We start from the raw sequence: 21,958 nt of genomic DNA on the forward strand, positions 1-21,958 counted from the left end.
GGGCATCGTTTAAATGCCACGGCCTACCTGAGCATTGTTTCTGACCATGTCCATCCCTTTATGACCACCATGTACCCATCCTCCGATGTCTACTTCCAGCAGGATAATGCACCATGTCACAAAGCTCGAATCATTTCAAATTGGTTTCTTGAACATGACAATGAGTTCACTGTACTAAAATGGCCCCCACAGTCACCAGATCTCAACCCAAGAACTCCATCAACTGCAAGATGCTATCTTATCAATATGGGCCAACATTTCTAAAGAATGCTTTCAGCACCTTGTTGAATCAATGCCACGTAGAATTAAGGCAGTTCTAAAGGCGAAAGGGGGTCAAACACAGTATTAGTATGGTGTTCCTAATAATAATTTAGGTGAGTGTATTTCCACTATTTAAAAGTTGTGCTACTTAATATTTTTGTGGAAACTGATTTTTTTTTTTTCAGGATTCTTTGATGAAAATCAAGTTCAAAAGAACAACATTTGAAACATTCAGTGACTTTACTGACAATTTTAATCAATTCAATGCACCTTTGTTTAATAAAAGTATCAATTTCCTTAAAAAAAAAACCTTACTGGCCCCAAACTTTTGAATGGTAGAGTATGCATTCAGTAATATTGACTACAAACTTTTTGTTAATTCAGACACATGAACAGAAATGATTTCTTTAATCATTAAACCAACAACTTGCCATTCTTTATGAGCCAAAGACCAGTGCACATACCGAAAGCCAGTCTAGAACGGCGTACGAGCGGAGTGGCAGAGATTTTCCCATCTGCGCTTTAAAGTGTCTCAGCTTCAGCTCCATTTCCTTACTAGCAAGAAACCGTGAGCGATCACGAACCAAGAGAAAACACAGATGCTCTGACTTTCAAAAACCTGTCCCTCACTTGGCTTCCACCCTGAAAAAAAAAGACAAGCAGAGGGATAAAAACAGTGAACAGAGTCCTAGTGCTGCTGGGACTGTACAACACCGCACAGCTAATCAAATCTAAAGACTGGAAATAACTATTAAAATGGGTCTAAATTAAAACGAGAATCAATTCTTCACAAGGCAGTCAATATATTATGTTACTGGAAGCAGACACATGAGAACAATGTAATTTCAAAACAGATGCTCGGCGATGATGAAAACCCAGATGCCCTCTTTTTGTAAAGTAATTATTTTATTTATATTTTACAGTCTTTACTTTCATTGCAATGTTTAATTTTCTCAATTTTTTTTTCTCCAGTTCACTTAGCAAGTGTAATATTCCATGCTGTTTAAATGTTTTTTTTTTCTTTGTTGGGGGGAGGGGGGTCAACAGAAGGAGAACAAATGTTCTGTACAACACTTTTCCAGTTAGGAAAAAATATATATATAATCATAATTCACATTTCTGCTCTCTTCCACACGCTCATCGAGAAAGATAAACGTTACGATTAAAACAAGGTTGTGTGCGTACGCATTTTATAAGGTTGGGTATTTAATGCCCGATTCTTGCTGAATTGTAAAGAAATTTAAAAATGACTGACCACAATCCTCTCTACAGCATGTTTTTTTCTCATTAAATTAATTCCGTGGTTGCTAATTTATACAGCACAAACAAATAAGGGGAACAAAATGTCATTGCGAAATGAAACGGTGAAGTTTGAGTGAAAACTGTAAGACATGCAAGTCTACTGAAACTCTTTCAAAAATTCACAGCGAATTTCAACCGGAGAAGTACATTTACCCTAGTAAATGAACATATTCATTATTCCCTTTCTGAGTCCAAAAAAGCCCTCTATATAATAACTTTAATTTTTTTTTTGATGAGAGTCACAAACCTGATCTGAGTGGCGTGTACTTGGCCTCCTGTTTGTTGTCTACAAACAAAAATAGTGTGCTTGAGCTGGCAAGAGACTCATTCAGACTCAATATTTGGTGCCACAGTGATAGAACGATTATGAATATCAATATTAGAGTTTGGGACACACACTTGCAAGCTTATTAATAGCTGTGGTTTAATCAGAGCTTACAAGACAGGGGTGTAACTACCCCAAAATCAAGCTTCCTAAGAGAAAACAGCAGTTGTTATGGCTTGGGTGGACAGATATATGCAAGATTGAAATGGTTGTGCATAAGAATTTAATTTCTGATGTTTACTTTAAACTAATCATTTGCTGAACAACACAGCTGTAGCTCAGAGGACTTGGATTAGTTTGGATTTAGGTAATCAATATAACAGAACTTCAGTGTTTTACGCAATTAGCCATGGCTAAATAATTCCTCCACAATGATTTGAGTTTATTGTCATCTTGCTGATAGAGTGAATGTTCATTCAACTTCTTCTCTGGCGCAAAAATGCTCCATAAAGTTCTCAGAACGGGGTGATTTACCAGCGGTAAGTCTGATTGAATGAGAGGGCGGAGTCACAAAGAACTCGGCTGGTGGGCGGGAGGATTGTAAAGAGTGGGAGGGGCTTCAGATGCATTATGCACCAGCGAGACATAAAACAGCCTCGCATGTGCATCTGGGTCTCCTCCCCAGTGAATGAAAGAGAGTGTACATGTGTGTGTTGATTCAATTCGGAATGTCGACAGTAGTCCTCCGTTCTAGTTGACCATCCGTCACTGAAGGTCCCGGTCCTCAAGGTACCTGTACTCAAATGTAAATCCTTCCTTTTTCCTCTGGCCCCATTTCTCGTAGTCAAAGTAGATATATGTTCCCTGTAGAAAGACGGAAATAACGAACCATTCAGTTACAAATTAGAATTTTTTGGGTTATATTCACACAGTGCTGGGTATTAAGATTCCAATATGAAGTACTTGTAATAATATAGTCTATATTATAAAGATAATATAGATTACATTACTAATTACTATTACAATTTTCATTATGTAATTTGAAATTAGTAACTGACTATAATTTGTAAGTAATCTACCCAGCACTGTATTCACATATACACTGCCGTTTAAAAGTTTGGGGTCAGTAAGATTTAATAAAAAATAAAAATATAAAGTCTATTATGCTTGACAAAACAGTTGTGAGCTGAATATTTTTGTGGAAGCCACTGTAATATACTTTTTTTCAGAATACTTTGATTAATAGACCGAATGCAATGCTTGGACGAGCATTATTTGGTCCTGAGACTCCCACAGAAGATATTTAACCAGTCAAAAGTTTGGAAACGTTACCATTTTTAATGTTTTTGAAAGAAGTCTTATGCTAATCAAGCCAGCATTTATTTGATCAAAAATACAGAAAAAAAATAGTAATATTGTGAAATATTATTACTTGCAGTTTAAAATAATAATTTTCTATTTTAATATACTTTAATTAACACGGTTAATAAACCAGAAATACAACAATTTAAGATTTACGCACCCCAAGTTGGTACATAAAATGAACTTTAGTCAACATATTGGTGAGACGTATTCCTGTATAAGTTAGCGGTTCTTGGCCAAAATATGATAAAAATGGGACCAGGGGCGCCAGAATCAGAATACAGCAATAGTGTGACTCACTTGCTCAAACTCATCAGTGATGGTCTTGGGCTCCTCGTGCCTCTGGAACCACATCATGTACTTTGTATGGAACCGCCATGACTGTTTTTTCAAGGCCTTGGCTGCTAGATACTGCGCTTTTGTACCCTAGGGAGTGGAAAGGAACAATCTGTCATTTATTAGAAATACGCCAATAAAAAGGGACTGTAATCTGACCGTAATGCTGAAATCCCACTCAGAGATCAATAGTACCTCTATCTTTCAATCAAATGCAAGCCATATGTGCTTACTAAAAGACAAAACAACCTGTTTGCAATTACTGGGGCTTCACTGAGGGTGTTAACTATAAATGTGCAAACACACACACACCTCTAAGTAGTAAAAGATGAAGAAGAGGGTCTCTGTAGACAGTCTCTGGTAGAACTCCACAGTGTCAGAGTGGGTAGGTGGCATCTGGTGGTGAAAAGGCAGCGTCGGGCAGGGGTTCCTCATCAGGTACTGCCTGTGTGTCCAATAAAAGAGTAAATGATTAAGTGAGTATTCAATCGAAACAAGTTTGCAAGTCAAAGAACCCTGATCAACTCAAAAGGGATAGGATGAGATAGTATTTTTGTGTGGATTTAAAACGGAGAACCTAAGAATTCAAAATTAAGTGATTCAAAAAATAGGTACTTGAAAAAATAGGTTTTTAATTCATTACATTTAGTTAAATCAATAAATAAATACATTAGTAAAAAAATATATATGTAATTGTTTCTACTTTTTAAAAGAAACACATGTACGCAAAATAAGACTCAATACAAATGGAAATAATAACATAAGTAAGTGTACCAATTGGTAAATCAATCAAATAATGTGTCAAATTAAATAAACCTCTTTTTAAATAATTAAACCATCGAATGATTCAATGTGGCTGATCAGGATGCTCAAACAAATTATCTCATGAAACTTGTTACTATTTAAAGTGACATGTAGAAATACAAATTAAATTTTATTTTTTATTAAATTCATTGTTAGTTATATGAAAGCAGATTTTATGAGACGTCTTGTGCAATAATGAGCACTATGGCTGTTTAAAGGGCCAAATATTTTTCATTCGGCAATGCCCCAAAATGTCATTAAGTTGCATTAGATATTTTACAATTGAATACAAGAAAAAGAAATGACAAACTGATGCAAAACATGGTCACATTGGAGTACAAGGTTCCAGGAATTCCCTAGATTTGAGGCATGTGTGTAGTCAGCTGTCAGAATCAGTGAATACAAAAAAATCGTATTTGTGTGTGTGTGTGTGTGTGTTGGTGTGCGCTCACCTGATCCTCTCAGAGTCGGATGGGTGAGGCATGTGCGTCCAGGCGGACTCCTGCATGGCTTGCTGGTAGAGTTGCTCTTTGGAGAGGGGGACGGGACCCAATGGACACACGCCCAAAGAAGGGGCGATGCTCACCTCCGAAAGAACAGATTGAGAAGCTGGAAGACAGTGAGAGAAAGAATGTTACCAACAACAGAGAACGAGGCAAGATAACCTTATAGTGTTGAGTACTTGTTGATACTTACCACTAGAGATATGTAGCGCAGACAGCTCTCCTTCTAACCCTGAGCCCTGGGCGACCCTCTCTACCATCGACTTTTGAGAACTCAGAGGCTCCTGAGGCTGAAGAGAGTGAATGCAGAGGGGAAAACGCATTGGTCAAAACATTCAATAAAAGTGGACTTTAGTGATCTAGCATGTGCTCAAAACAATTAGGGATTCCTAATCAGTGGATTCAATTCCACTGAAAACCAAATATATGAAATCAGAACAGAACAGAACATTGCTCAGAACATCACACTCCCTCCACCGGCTTTTCGCCATCTCACTGTGATCCTAGTGCCATCACTTCCTTAGGTGAATGGTCCATGTGATGTAAAAGAAAACAAAACAGTTTGGACGCTCACGTGCCCATTGTAGGCGCTTTCAACGATGGAAAACGGTTATCATAGGCACTCTGAGTGGTCTGTAAGTGTGATGCACAGTGTGTTGTGACACATTCCTCTCATAACCATCATTAAAATTTAGTGTAGACAGTAGACCTTCTGTTGGCTCGGACCAGACGGCATAGCCTCCGTTGCCATCACCGGTTTTTAGTTTGTTCCTCCTCGGCCCACTGTTTGTAAATTCTCACCACTGCTGACCGGGAGCGACCCACAAGCCTTGCCGTTTCAGAGATACTCTGACCCAGTCACCTTGCCATAACAATCTGTCACTCAGATATTTATTCCTGCCCATTTCTCCTGCATCCAACAAGTTAATTACAAGAACTAAGTGTTTGCTTACCATCTAATCTACACAGACTTAAAAGGGATGGTTCGGAGTAATTTCAACCTAGGGTCCTTTGCACCATGACCTTGAGCCAAACACCCCCCCAGAAGCTTTTTTTCCCCTTGGTCGAACATTATTAAAGTTAGAGCTTATTTAGAGATATCGGCCGAATGGCTTAGTGCAGGCGCTAATGGATCCAAGGCTGTATCTCGTAAATTACCCCACTAATAATGCCCGGAATGGTACCAAACTTCTACAGTAGTACAAATAGGTTCTGTACTCATAAAACGAGGCATTGGAAAGTTTGTAAGTACATAAGGAGTTTATTTTTTAGTTTACTTTATTTAACTTACTTTATTTTGATATATTGTAAAATGCAATTTATTTCTGTGATGGCAGAGCTGAATTTAAAGCATCATTACTCCAGTTTTCAGTGTCACATGATCATTCAGAAATCATTCTAATATGCTGATCTGGTGGTGCTCAAGAAACATTTCTTATTATCATCAATGTTGAAAACAGTTGTGCTGCTTAATATTTTTGGGGAAACAGTGATACATTTTTTTAGGAGCCTTGGAATAGAAAGTTTAAAAGAACAGCATTTATTTGAGTAGAAATCTTGTGTAGCATTATAAATGTCTTTACTATCATGTTAGATCAATTTAATGCTTCCTTGCAGAATAAAAGTATGTTTTCTTTAAAAAAAACTTCTAAACGGTAGCATACGTGTCTTCACATCTAACAACCCAGGCTCTCAACACTTTTTATTTTATCTAAACTTCTTGCTGCAATCAGGTGATGAGCAATAATTAAAGAGTAATTTCTCTGCCTGTTTCCTCATCTAATCTTTGCAGAGCACTATCGGGCAACAGCAATGTAGACTTTGCCTTCAGACCCACACGTCAAACACACATTGTTGCTGAGTATGAGCAAATGTTGTGTGACTGACCTTGATGGTGTCGGCAGCCTGTGTGTATGAGAGAGGGCCATTCAGCAGGCTGCCACCGCTTGGTTTACTCTCGCTGTACGATGGTGAGGGCGAGCTGGGCGGCAGTGTCATCGACCCCAGAAGGCTGGACCCACTGTCCTTACTGTTTTGAGAGGAGGGAGAAGAGCATATAGAAAATTGTTTGAATTATGAATAACATAGATATGTAATTCAGAAGGTTTTTTTTTTCCAGTAAAGTAGTGATATTAGTTTTAATGCAGGTTTTCCATGTTATTCACCTCTAGATTTGTACATTATCTGAAAAGTGGCGTTTGCCCTTGCACAGAACTCTTTTATTTAATATAGCGCTTTATACAGATTGTTTCAAAGCAGCTTTACATTAATAAACAGGAAATTAACAGTGTTAATGTTGTAAAATTCATCAATTATGAAACAAATTCATTTTCAGCGGTAAAGCAGCTCTACAGAAGACATTATTCAGCTCAAATCAGTTCAAATTTTGTTCTCATCCGATAGTGCAGTTAAATCTTTAATATGACTGAATATTACTTGTCTTTGTTGTCTGTTAATCGAATATCAACCTCACAAAAAAGGTGTCTTAACAGGGAAGTGGTTTCTAAAGTGTTGTAAGTGTGCCAGTACTCACGGCTGATTTGTTGAGGAATTTAAGGATGAGGATTGGCTGGTCTGTGATTGGCTGGCACTGTTTAGGGCAGAGTCTGACGTGCTATCTGATACCACAGCACTGTAACCTGGAAGATGTGGGGATATTCAAGTACAAATGTGAACAAAATTTGTATTTATTATAAATATTTTAGTTTCTTCTTATAATGCAATACTGTTTCAGAACATATGTATTACTTTTTTCTAATCAGACAGTTATCCTGCACTCACTTGTACCACCATTTTGTTTCGGCCCACTGGGGGGCCGCGGCAGCGCGGCACTTCCTGCTGCATTTCCTGTCCCAGATGACCCTACATTGCCACCGATAACTCCAACGTTGCCACCGATAACTCCCACGTTGCCACCGATAACTCCCACGTTGCCACCGATAACTCCCACGTTGCTCCCTGAGATCAGTGTGCCTCCCACAGGGCTGGGAGCTAGCAGAGGTAAAGGCTCCACAGCAGACTGTGTGGACCCAAGGCCCAAAACACCAGGCCCTGAGCCCAAGAGGCTTGTGGAGCCTAGACTTCCGTTAGTCCCCACTGAGGTTACGACTCCACTGGAGTTTGTACTGCTAATATTCGTTCCAGTCGGTGCTGACAGCCCGCTGCCTATGCAACCTGCGGCGGCCGCTTGCGCGTAAGGCGCTGGGGTGGATCCGCTCAAATACCCACTACTCAAGGACGCCGGCATCCCTGAAAGGACTAGAACGGGCATCTGGTTTGCGCTACTCGTCACCGACATGCCCTTCCCGAGACCCAGACTGGAGGAAAGACCCGTGCCCAACGGAGGCTGGCTCTGTGAGCTGGGAGTCAGGAAACCCGGTGTGCAGGTGTTGGGTGGTGACGTGGACCTGGATGTTGGAAGTAGGATACTGTTGTTGGAGGACGCAGAGTTGGTGCTGGAGTGGGAGGAGACTGAGGTTTTGGGCTGGTGCTGCTGCTGTTGTTGGGATTGCTGTGTTTGTTGCTGTGTTGCTGAACTATAGCTGCCAGAGTTCTGGAGGGGGCCGCCCATGTTGCCTAAAAGGCTGCTGCCCCCTAATGCCAAGCTTCCGCTGATGGCGACAGTCGCCAATGAGATCAAGGAGCTTGAAGAGGCTCCCGAGGATGAGGATGACAGTGAGGAAGAGGAGGACAGAGATGAAGATGGATTTCCGTTCTTGATAGGTGACTGCAACGAAATGACAGGATTTTCAGTGTCAGGCCAAAACTGGAAAGGACCATAAGACTTTTAGAACAGTGATTTTACGTATCTTTTCTCACCTGACTAATATCACTGTCTGTCGAGCGACCTCTTTTCTTATCATCTTCCGAATTCTTATCAGCACAAATGAAGAGAACATGACATGGAACAAAAACAAACCAAAACAAATGACTGAATTGCTTTTTACTACATTCATATCCATCCACATCCATGGCATTCACAGAGAAAACAATTTTTAGTGTTTTAGAAGTTAAGAAAAATATCTGTCCATGAACAAATCAGGGTCCTGTATATTGAATGTGTGAATGTGGAAATATGATTCAAATACATTTTCATGATAACTTGCATAAACTTCAATAGGATAATTTTGTCTGCTGGTAAGCAGGTTTGAGAAGTCATATGTTGCTCTAACTAGGGATGCACCAATATTAAAATTCAGGCTGATACTGATAACTCGATAATAATTTTCATGTTACAACCAATAACCGATAAATAAGTGAAACAATAAATTAATTAGAAATACAATTAATACATTTATCTTGTTATAATTAAGAATTTAGTTTCAAAATTAATTATTTTTATTTGAATTCTTTTTTTAAATTAAGTTAGATGATACAAGTGAAATTCATTCTTTAATTTCCTAAAAATGACATTTAACAGTCTTTAAAATATATTTTTTGGTGTTTTTAAAGATTTACTGACGTATAACTGATAAATAAAACACACTTGAATTTTATTATTTATTATTTTTAAATTTTATTATTATAATTAATAATTCATTCATTTTTATTTTATTTTAAAATTAATACATTTTAAATGCTACAAGTGAATTTAGGCATCACAACATTATGATGTATGAAAAATTCATAATAATATAAATTTTTATATTTGCTAAAAATTACATTTAACAGTGTTATACATTTTTTTGTGAATTTTAGATGTCAACAAAGGTATCTATGTAAAGGTAAATCTAAATGTAAAAATTGTGCATGCACAATTAAATATCCAATATCAATAACATCATAAAATCCTCTATTATTGGCCAATAACCAGAATGGAACTGATGTATTGTGCATCCCAAGCTCTGATGCTCACCGTAGTGCAAGTAGCCGGAGAGGGAGGTATGGGAGAAGATGACGTTGTGGAGGTTGGTGTGGAACTGGAGTGCTGGAAGATCTCGTCCTCTGCGTTACCAGCTGGAGATGTGGTACCAAGTGGCTGGGCTACAGGAAGGAAAAATGAAGAAAGAAAAAAAGTGTTACAATTAAGAATAAAAAAAACACAACAGAATTCTGACATGTGCACCAAACACTTACGAAGTTCCTCTAAATCAAGGTCATCATAGATGAACTCATTCTCCTCAAAGTCTGGATCCTGAGAGGAATCAAGGTAGTACTCAACGTCATCTTTAATCTTGCGGATGGAATCCACATCTATCGAGTCATTGTCCAGCATTCGAAGGATGGTTTCCAGCATGAGTATGTGATACCGATGCCTCTCGATCAATCGTTTCAGTTCCTCGATCCGATCCTGCTTCTGAGGTCACAGCATCACAGCATGGAAAAAATATCGAATTCTGATGTGAATGAGCAGTCACTTTAACAGAACGAGTGAAACTGCTGGAAATGTCTTTTAAAATAGTCTTGTATATGGTCACTAACAAAATGGTATTACCATTAATACCATTTTTATTTTATTTTTGGATATGCACCATGGTAATCCCATAATATTCTGTTAAGTACCCTGGAGACATAGTAAATACTATGGTACATGAATATGAAAATCATTAGGTACTAGAGTATTACCATTTGATACAGTCAAGATGTGTTTGCATTATTAATGTTTTCATTAAAAATAAATAAATAATTGAAATTTGAGCGGTGAAGTACACAATAAATAACTTTGGCATCAATAATCACTCATTAATTTGTCATTTAGCTAACACTTTTATCCAAAGTGAATTACAGAAAGGCCTATCACCCAATAAGTGTCATCATTCATGGTTCACTTCACCCATTGCTGGGTTTGAATCAACAACCTCTTTGTTTCCAGCCCAGAAATTGTATTATTAGGCTAAACTATCCCAGATCAAACAGTTGCATTGTAAAAGACGAAAAGGATGAGAATAGAAAAAGCAGGAGGAAATTTAACTGACCTCTTTGTCTCCTTTCTTTTTCTTGGTTAGGACAGAAAGCGATTCAACCTCGCTCTCAAACTGGTCCACTTGCATGTTCAACGTGTCTATCGTGTTCTAGGGAAACCAAGGTACAAAGCAGAAGTAGATGACATTAGCAAATGATGCAAACAGAGCAACAGTTGAGATGTGCATGTTTTTTGCAGAATAGTGAGTTGAAAAGCTCTCTGTAACTTCATGCAATTGTTTGCCAAAATACGCTCACGACAGTGAGATGGACGCAGCTTTTCAGAACCAGGCGTTACAGCGGCTTTCCAAAGACTGTGCACACAAAAAGAATGATGGGAAATGACTTAAGGTCACATTTAACGCTGTTTGACGAATTTTCTTGGGTGAAATCAAGTAATTTCAATAACAATCCACACAATCAGGGATTTCACACAAGTGTGAAAGATTTACCCACACAGACTGCTTGGTTTTACTTTAGTCTGAGCTGTGCTTCATACATAGCTACAATATTGACAATGGACATTTCGTGAAATCTCGCTAATGTAAACGCACTTTAACTGAGGTCACAGTTCAGAACTTTAACATAATGCTGAACTCATGTCTTATTAAACTAAAAATGGATGGAAAAGATCCAGATTGTAGTAGAACTTAATAATAGATACTAGGGATGCACGATATATTGGCCAGTGGCCACCATATCGATATCAGCCGATATATGTTCATTTTTTATGTTATCGTTATCTGCCCAATAATAAAAAATTTGGCCAATATATAAAATCTAATAAATAATGAATTATTTCCTTCAGCTGAGACAATTCAGATGCGCACTATTCGCCATGATGGTTTTGAATTGCTTGAAATATGATTGAAATCACTTCAAAAAAGGACAATACAGTTAAGCGCAATGTGCAAGTCTGTCATAGCCTGGTTAAAACCAGACCATTCTCAGTAGTAACTGAGTTATGGTCTGGCAAAGCTTCATTAATAACTCATTTCCAAAAGGGCGTCACCAACGGACGTCGCTCAAATGCCTCTGGGCGCAATTGGATAGACCTAAAACCAATCAGAGCGATCGTCATCGTGTAAAGCCATATGCTGCGTCCCAATTCGCCTAAGTTACACTACGCCATATTGTGAAGAAAAGGTATTTACTTTTGAATGTGTAGCAAAAAAGTAGGCAAGCTTTGGTACATACTACTTTGTCATCTTTATCGGAAGGATCTGTCGCGTGCATCCTGTCACGTAAACTGCCCTGTCAATCATCTTGTCACAGTTAAAATCCTCTATTAAATCTAATTTAATTTCCTACCGTTTCGGAGAGAAATGTAGTAGCACGTTCATCTGCCAGTGGGTCTTTCATGGAGACTGTCCTCATGTGTTTGCAATTTGAATATAATAATGCATTTAAAAGTTGGTGCGCTTCACCAACGGACGTCGCTCAAATGCCTCTGGGCGCAACTGGATAGACCTAAAACCAATCAGAGCGATCGTCATCGTGTAAAGCCCGCCTCAACGTTTCTGATTGGTGCCTCGATTTGGACGGATTAGAAATCGGCTTGAATGAGCTCTTTGCCAGACTACTTGCAGAGCAAATCTAAATTTGCCGGAAGTTTGTCTGGGTTTTCCCAGGCTAAGTCTGTCATATATAGGCTACATAAAATTATATTGAGAACATTAGAATTGTGTGCTTGGGACATGGCTTTTAATGGTGAGCCTTTTGTTTTTGTAATCAGGCTCTCAAATTATATAAATTTGGATTTAGATTTATCTGCAAATATATCGGTTATTGGCTTTCAAATATAAAGAATTACCGGTTAATGGTATATATCGGCCAACATTTCTTATCGGTGCATCACTAATAGATACAGTGGATTACTTGTAGTATAATTTAATAATAGTTACACTGGATTACTAGTTCATCATATCAATCTTCATGTAAAAGCCATATCAAATACATCCACTTTACTGGTAACCAAGAATGCGATCACAATATTTGCCTTTGCATACATACAGTAGATGTATGTATCATACATACAGTAGATGTACCGCTACAAGAAGTGGGAGTCCAGCTGCTGTTTTTTCACTCCTCCCCTGACAGAAGCCGCCTACTATCATCTACATTAAAAACGAGGCATTTGGCAACTAAAATAATCCTAATGTTTTATCATATTGTGTCAAGACACAAATGCTTTTCAAAATGACAGGAATATGAGTCGTCAACATGAAATCAAAACAAATCCTAATTACTTTCTTGATGCACATTTCTTGTCTTATTGTGAATGATTTATTGGTGCATGTTAGTAAAAAAACAAACAAAAAAATCTAAAGAAATCTAGGTCAGTCCTACTTTTCCACATTACAGGAGTCAAATGGATGCAAACAAGTCGCAGTGACTTCACACTAGGGGTGTAAATCGGACAGTTCGTCATGATGTGATATTAATTCAGGGCTATATCAATTGATTTGTCGATATTTGGATAATATGTGCAAAGTTTACAAAACCAGTTACATTTTTATTAACCAAAATATACAACATAAATGTTTAATTAAACTCTTTGGAAATTGCACACCCTCTCCAAATTGGGACATTTACAACAACAACAAAATTACACATTATTGTTTATAAATAAAGAAAAAGAAAAAGAAAAAAAGGGGGTGGAGGGGTGGGGGTGGGGTCACATAAAATCAATCAAGCTTATGATGGCAGCAGTCAATGTCTTCCAGTCTTATGTGCCAAAATGTGCAAATCACTGAGGTACTTTAGTTAAATAAATAAGTAAAAAATAAATGAATATAAAAGATACAAAAATAAAGCTGTTTTCTTTGCCTGCCCATCTGTTTTCGCAAATACAAAACGTTTCCAAACCCACGATTTGCGTCCGACAGCAGGCACAAAGCTTTGTTGCTGCATCGCATTCACAATCTGACACACAGGCAGACAGTATTGCAAGTAAACGAAAATGCACGCTTTGGCGGACGTTGCGTGAGGATGTGGAGAGTGTCAAAATAAAGGTACCTCATACTGATAGTTTACGTGATGGCATTGATTAGACGTTTGATCGATGCGTCAATCCATATCGATTTTGTTCACACCGCCGTTCTTACCGTTAGCCACTGCCCGATCTCTTCTTTCTCTTTCTGCGCAGGATCGACTTTCAGAGCAAGGCCGAGTCCCTCTTTAGAGTATGCTTTCGTTTTGGTTTCCCGTTCCACAATTTTAAACCGCTCCATTTGCTGTTAAAAACAAGAAATCATAAAATCACAGTCAAAACTAAGTACAACATTTGTGTGCCAAAGCTGAGCACTTTTCTCAGTATTATGTTTCAGAATTTGGATTTATTGGTCTTATTTGGATTTAGTATCTATAAATAATTGATTATTTATTTACAAAAAGGTCTCAAAGTTCACATCTCAAAGGTTTCATCTTATTGAAAACATTGCTAATGTACTTCATCCAATAAAATAAACTGATTTAAGTTGTTCAAACCTGTTAAATCTGGCATTATTTATTAGTATCAAGTCTTTTTGTTAGATTTAAACAGACTCACCGTCTCAATGAGTTTGCGATTCTCTACTAGCTGTCTTTTGTCTTTGATCTCATTGGAGGCGACCCATGTCTTAATCTGGTCACGAAGGCGCTGCAGAAGCAATGCAGACAGAAACAGAAAGAGCATGCATAAAGAAAGAATGAAAGAAAATTGAGCTGGACACCTGAAATCAAGCATGCCGACTCGTCCTGTGCCGCCAAGCACAGGACACGCGCATACATGACCCTCGGCATGGGTAGCGCTTGTCCTCACGGTTACCAATAAAGGCAAACACACCATGAGCAGTGAAACAAGCCAAGTGTATTACAAATGAAATGAAAAGCAGTTCAATCTTTCAATAATTCATTTGATTCACCTATGGCCAAAAAGTGCAGTTTGATATCAACAAAATATTCTCACCTGTAATTTTTTAATCTCTTTTTTGAGGTCAGACTCATATTTTTCTTTTTGGTTTGCGTTGGCTGCATTGTGGAGCTGAAAGGGGGAAATAAATCACAAACATATAAATTATTTATAAGTTCATTTTAAAGGATTCTACTTGGCTTGAATCATAAGAAGGTGACTGTAAATTTCAATTATATGTTGAAAACACTATGCATTGTATATTCTATACACTGGGCCTCACGCAAGAAGCATGAGCAGAACAAATGCAGGTCTATTTTCTTAAAAACTCTTTATATTTTGAAATTTCTTATATATCATTGATTATTACATTTGTTCATTGTGGGAGATTGAGTTTGCTCATTGTGGTTTAATATAAATGCTGAGCAAGGTTGAATTTTCAGCATCATTACTCCAGTCTTCAGTGTCACATCCTTCAGAAATCATTCTAACATGCTGACTTAATGGTCAAGAAACATTTCTAATCATTGTCAAATGTTGAAAACAGTTGTGATGCTTTTTCTTAGGATTCCGTGACGAACAGAAAGTTGTAAAGAACAGCTTTTATTTGAAATAGAAATATATTATGTTACATTATAAATGTCTTTGCTGCCACTTTTGGTCAATTTAGTGTGTTCTTGCTGAAAGAAAAAAAAAAAGTAATTTGTTTTTTATTAACTTTTCAATGGTAGTGTATTTATGCATTAATCAGCCCCATCTAAGTTCACTACCCAATTTGGATCTGTTGTAAAATATTATTAAAACAGCAAAAATCACTGAGAATGCATCTAAAATATAATTAACATGATTTAATGAGCTTTACAAAAAGTGCTGTAGTCGTCTCTTACCTTTTTCCAAATGTCCTCAAACTGCTCTACCCCTTCTGCAACTTTTTTCAAACATCTGTCTATTTCGCCTGAAGAGAGAGGAGCAAACCTTCAGTACATGATGGGATGGGGTGAGACCAGGCCGCATTCCCAGAGACACGCATGCAAACATGGGGTTGATACAGCAGAAATATGCTAAATAATGTAAGCTATTCATGTAGCATTCTCTTCAAACTAAGCTGCATAAAGATATCTTCCAAGAAGACCATTAAACATATATTGCCCATTACCTTGAAGTTTTCTTTTATCAGCCATGACTTCCTGACTATGATGTTTTCTTCATGCCTTCATCTACTGAAAGAAATAGAAGAGAAAATGAGCACAGTAGCTCTTCATTCATGGTAAATCAACTAGCATAGCACGGCTCCAGACTAACATTTGAGAGCATTGATTGCGATTTTTAATCAACGGTAATTGAATCATAAAATTACTATTGTTATGCATTAATAAGTGCAGTTACTAATAATATAAGGCTACATGTTTATTTTTTGGAAATGCACATCTGACAGTAAAGCACTGAGCTTGAGTTCAGATGCAGATAACATTATCTCTTATTAAAAACTTTATTCACAAAAAAACTAAAAAGCTTCAGTGCAACTTCACTTGCTTGCTTTCTGTGTAATTCATTGGCAACTTTAAGAATAGTTTGTTTTTTATGACACTGTGACTTTTCCTACTTAATCAGTATAAAGAAAATTGCCACACTTTAACAAAAAATTTATTCTTGATGATTCGATATTTTCTAACAGTGATTTCATAATGTCTAAAACTAAATCCACGGAGACAATCTTTGAAGGATGAACAAATAATGTTTATGGTCATCACATCAAAAATAACATTTAAACTGGATAATATTTAGAGCTTTGAAGTGCTGGAAAAAGAGTGAAGCAATTGAAAGTTCTTTAAGTACTTGAATTTCACTCTCAAAAGGTTGTACGAACCCTGAAATGAATAATGTAAAAACATTCGACTATATCTGCCACAATACCATGGTTACAGTTAGCGTTACTACATGAAATCCATGGTGAATGTTGGTGATTTGTGGAATGAAAAGCCTTCTATAACTTGTTCATTCATGGCACAATGTTTCTCCTGGTTTCCACGTCAGCACTGGTTTCTGACATCTATGGTTTATGACAGAGAATTCTACACTTTCTCACTGGATCTCCCAGCGCTGTGTAATAACGCTGTCGCTTGGTTGAGATCAGACCGCGAGTAAACCTGTTTTGAGCTTGCGCTGCACTGTCTATTATTGGTCCGAGGCTCCGAGCTGATAAACGGTCCGCGATGCGCAGCTCAAACGAGTAGCACAGTTTTGATCCGCTTTCGTTTCTCATATGCAATAGAAATGGCAGCTCTAATCAGTTGGACAACGTGGTGGTGGCACCAGTGCAACCTTTAACAAAATTTAGTTGCACCGGCAGGAAAACATTGGGTTGCAGTCTGGAGCCCTACATAATCCCTTACAAATGACTGGATTTGTAAGAAACAAGACACATTATAATGTGCTTCAAAGCCAGATGTCCAAATAAAGAACACAAGCCTTTTAGACGGATGGCCTATTTTATAATTATGTTTTTTTCCCCTGAACTATTAGTGTAATTACTGTAATGGCACAGTGACGAAAATTACAAACACACAAACCGACTCTTGTGATTGCTGCTGGACAGGTTTGGCTTGAATATAAAAATGCAAAATTACTCTTTTTCCCTTTAGTAATTGGAGTATTTCACTTTTACAAGTTGCAGTGAGAACCATACTTAATTTAAATGTAAGAAAATCAACCATAGTTTGTTTATGTTTGCCATTTGGGGCAGGGTTTTATGGTTTCATGGTGTTATTATACCATAATGATAAACCTGCATGGAAAATAATTATTAGAATAGATTGGATTAGATACAACTGTATTGCCATTGTGCAGAGTACTAGTACAGAGACAATGAAATGCCGTTAGCATCTAACCAGAAGTGCAAATAGCAATGTGTATATTACATAATATATCATTATGGTTTGATAGAAAAGTCCATAATTTTAGGTAGATAATAATATAATAGCCTAGCATGGCAGTAATAAATAATAGTCTTTGGTAGCAGTCTTTGCAAATAATTGAACAGAAAACAGAGAGACGTCATTGGATGAGATAAAATGGTGTCAATGTTTTGAAAGCGGCACAAAGACACAGTGTTTACACACTCTTTGGAAGTCAACCTATGAATCGCTTACAATTAGAGTTGTTTCTGCACATTAAACTGGAAAAGGAGAAAGTATTTTAACACTTTTACACGTTTTTAATCAACATTTTAATAAAAATACTTCCAACGCAACGGGCAATTGAACAGTTCTGCTTATTTACACGAGGCAACTAAGCCCTTATACTGGAGAGTTTGCTATAATTTTACAGATATGTCTGTAAACATCTCTACAATAAAAAAAATTAACCGTTGAGTTTAGATCCAGTTGCATGGTAAAAAAAGTAAAGAAATCATATGTTTATCAGTGTGTGTAGACAGGCATGTCTGGTCAAATATATACCAATGCACATTCAAAGCACACATTTGGGATGCACACAAGTACAGTGAGGAAAATAAGTATTTGAACACCCTGCTATTTTGCAAGTTCTCCCACTTGGAAATCATGGAGGGGTCTGAAATTGTCATCATAGGTGCATGTCCACTGTTAGAGACATAATCTAAAAAAAAAAATCCAGAAATCACAATATATGATTTTTTAACTATTTATTTGTATGATACAGCTGCAAATAAGTATTTGAACACCTGTCAATCAGCTAGAATTCTGACCCTCAAAGACCTGTTAGTCTGCCTTTAAAATGTCCACCTCCACTCCATTTATTATCCTAAATTAGCTGCATAAAGACACCTGTCCACCCCATACAATCAGTAAGAATCCAACTACTAACATGGCCAAGACCAAAGAGCTGTCCAAAGACACTAGAGACAAAATTGTACACCTCCACAAGGCTGGAAAGGGCTACGGGGAAATTGCCAAGCAGCTTGGTGAAAAAAGGTCCACTGTTGGAGCAATCATTAGAAAATGGAAGCTAAACATGACTGTCAATCTCCCTCGGACTGGGGCTCCATGCAAGATCTCACCTCGTGGGGTCTCAATGATCCTAAGAAAGGTGAGAAATCAGCCCAGAACTACACGGGAGGAGCTGGTCAATGACCTGAAAAGAGCTGGGACCACCGTTTCCAAGGTTACTGTTGGTAATACACTAAGACGTCATGGTTTGAAATCATGCATGGCACGGAAGGTTCCCCTGCTTAAACCAGCACATGTCAAGGCCCGTCTTAAGTTTGCCAATGACCATTTGGATGATCCAGAGGAGTCATGGGATAAAGTCATGTGGTCAGATGAGACCAAAATAGAACTTTTTGGTCATAATTCCACTAAACGTGTTTGGAGGAAGAAGAATGATGAGTACCATCCCAAGAACACCATCCCTACTGTGAAGCATGGGGCTGGTAGCATCATGCTTTGGGGGTGTTTTTCTGCACATGGGACAGGGCAACTGCACTGTATTAAGGAGAGGATGACCGGGGCCATGTATTGCGAGATTTTGGGGAACAACCTCCTTCCCTCAGTTAGAGCATTGAAGATGAGTCGAGACTGGGTCTTCCAACATGACAATGACCCGAAGCACACAGCCAGGATAACCAAGGAGTGGCTCTGTAAGAAGCATATCAAGGTTCTGGCGTGGCCTAGCAAGTCTCCAGGCCTAAACCCAATAGAGAATCTTTGGAGGGAGCTCAAACTCCGTGTTTCTCAGCGACAGCCCAGAAACCTGACTGATCTAGAGAAGATCTGTGTGGAGGAGTGGGCCAAAATCCCTCCTGCAGTGTGTGCAAACCTGGTGAAAAACTACAGGAAACGTTTGACCTCTGTAATTGATTTTTTCAGGTGTTCAAATACTTATTTGCAGCTGTATCATACAAACAAATTATGTCTCTCACAGTGGACATGCGCCTACGATGACAATTTCAGACCCCTCCATGATTTCTAAGTGGGAGAACTTGCAAAATAGCAGGGTGTTCAAATACTTATTTTCCTCACTGTTTGCCGGTGGGAAATATAAAGATGTGTGATCTCAGTCTAAATTTAGAGAATGCATTAATCTATTCTTCGCACATCTCACATAGTAGAGACTTCCATGGATGCAGACATGTAATCCGTGTTTATTAGATTCAGAAGGCTCAAGGGTTTTGCTCAACACAAGCAGGCTTCACAAGGGGCTTCTTGGATCCATTTAAAAAGAACTCTATGCCAAAAGGTTCTAAATAAGGAAAAATATCTTTAAAGATGGCATAATATTTTCATGGTAAACAGGTTATTTCAATTTTTCTAGTGATAAAATATGTTTATGAGCTGTTTAATTAATAAAATGACAAATTTAACTAAATTAATGAATTAAAACATAATCCATAAAATCATCATACGATGGAAACCCCTTAAGTTCCTATACAGAACCTTTTCTTCTAAAAGTGTACAATACTTTTAAAATTAAAGATCAATAAATAGCTGAGATTGCAAATAAGACCTGGTGTTTTAAATGACGGTTTTCGTCTATTTCTTCAGTAAATAAAAAAGCTCCTGATGTAAAGGCACGTGACAGCAAGAAGCATACTTTGAAGCCTACATGTATAAATGATTAAATAGCTCCTTTCGGCCCTTTTAAAGGAATATCAGCGTTTACACAAATCTTTCTGGTACTGCACCATCAAGGCTAGTATAGAATAAATGGATTCATAAAGAGATTTCCACATATATGGCTTCTGATTTCAATTCGGCATGAAACAAAAGCTGTGGTAGTCTTTCCTATTGTGATGAATATTTGAGTGAAACGGCTTCTTGAACAAGAAAACAAAATGTAGGGTGGGCTTGATTTTGTCCATTGGGAATTGTTTTATGTGATCTCATGTGAGTGACAGGTTGTCCCACTCTCACGCCAGTAAACACTTCATCAGAGAGTTGTCATAAGAGGGACGGGAAGTTAAGGGCACATTAATAATAAAAAAATATTTTTCTGTGCACATTATTATTTTATAACAAATACTGCAATATCTCAGTAAAAAAAAAAAAAAATCAATTTTTGATTTAATGGTGACTTTATCCTGCTTTGGGTCATGATCAGTAAAAACATCCGAATCACAAACTTGAAAGGTGTAGACAACAGTGACAGGAAAAATATGCCAAATTGAATGATGAAACAGCAGAAATCAAAATGAAGCATTCACTTTATCAGTCAGATTTCTAACTAAAGGGATCACCGTCCAAACACAGCTGAGCAAGATGCATCAGCTTCATTTGCCAGAATGAAGAAACACATTATTCCATCCATCCATGCACTTCAATAATGACTAGTTCAAGTGTGACTGAAGCAGAAACCTAATATTGTATAGAAACGTGACATTCATTCAGCAGCATTTCTTATCATATAAACAGAGAGAATGACAGCTGCATGTCAATCAAAATTCTCTGACACAGTCGCGCGCGTCCATTGAGTTCTCGCAACAATGTAGCGCGTGCAAACACAACAGCTGGCGATTCTCGAGCTGATCCTTCATCGGATATGTTAACAGTTTAAAGTAAACCCAAACCCCCAGATCTCACAGTCCTGGTGATACCAGCTCATTTGGTGCAAGCACGGTTTTAAACGGTACTAAATAATATTTCAGCGATATGAAACCAGAGACTGCCACTGTCTTTGCATGCATGTGGCTTCTTTTATAGGCGCTTATCCAACTTCATTCGCATCCACTACTTTTTTTACGTGACGAGACACTGATACGATAATATTAACACTTTAGATGAGTTAGAAAGCTCAATTCCAGCAAGCAGCTCGCGAGCCTGTAGTAAACGCGACCGGCTCGAGCTTTTTTTTTTTTTTTTTTTTTTTGGCTGGGATACAAATTGGAAAGGAAAAAAGCAGCATGTAATTGGAGTTAGGCTCCCGGCGTTGTAGGGGATGTTTTACCTGATTTTCCTGAGTTTTACTTTCCCTCTTAATATCCCCTTCAGTTCCGCTACAATTCCACAACTTTTCACGCTATATTTTTATTTCCTATTATTTCTATTCGCCAAACAATCACTTCTCACATCAAAGATGGCCGCCAGGAACACCTCCTCCGCTTGTGCGTGGAGGCTTGTGGTCCCGCCCACTTAATCGCCATTGGGTGCCGGCCATCAGATCTCATCTCTCATTGGGTAAGCGGAGCTGTCTATCTACTCGCAGTGCTTGACAGCTTCCGTGCATAGCGAGTGATGGTTGGTGTAAATGGAGAGGTTAAAGGTGTACCGGGATGTTTTTAAATTGTCCGACTTACTATTTTGTACAAAAGTAGGGTTCTGACAAAAGCAGTAGTTTCTTCATTCACAGCAAGTTTTAATC

General features: G+C 37.9%; 1 protein-coding gene across 2 annotated transcripts; it reads right to left on the reverse strand.

The window, feature by feature from the left end:
- Positions 1-1,143: 1,143 nt before the first annotated feature.
- Positions 1,144-21,707, reverse strand: cnot3b (CCR4-NOT transcription complex, subunit 3b). 2 transcript variants are annotated; one of them, XM_081376385.1, is made up of 18 exons: positions 21,545-21,707; positions 15,783-15,846; positions 15,514-15,581; positions 14,684-14,758; positions 14,285-14,374; positions 13,842-13,970; positions 10,749-10,844; positions 9,910-10,129; positions 9,689-9,816; positions 8,653-8,706; positions 7,615-8,560; positions 7,367-7,472; positions 6,721-6,862; positions 5,027-5,123; positions 4,783-4,939; positions 3,839-3,971; positions 3,491-3,616; positions 1,144-2,692 (listed from the first exon to the last, which is right to left on the reverse strand). In XM_081376385.1, exons 2-18 carry the CDS (start codon positions 15,805-15,807, stop codon positions 2,594-2,596), a joined length of 2,691 nt encoding a protein of 896 aa, XP_081232511.1. In that variant the 5' UTR covers positions 15,808-15,846; positions 21,545-21,707; the 3' UTR covers positions 1,144-2,593. The 2 variants fall into 2 exon arrangements, with proteins under 2 accessions (XP_081232511.1, XP_081232512.1); XM_081376386.1 differs by having other exon boundaries at positions 1,154-2,692; positions 15,783-15,843; positions 21,545-21,688.
- Positions 21,708-21,958: the final 251 nt, after the last annotated feature.

The sequence above is a fragment of the Scardinius erythrophthalmus genome (genome assembly GCF_964197995.2).
Source record: "Scardinius erythrophthalmus genome assembly, chromosome: 10".
In the NCBI taxonomy this organism is placed as follows: Eukaryota; Metazoa; Chordata; class Actinopteri; order Cypriniformes; family Leuciscidae; genus Scardinius; species Scardinius erythrophthalmus.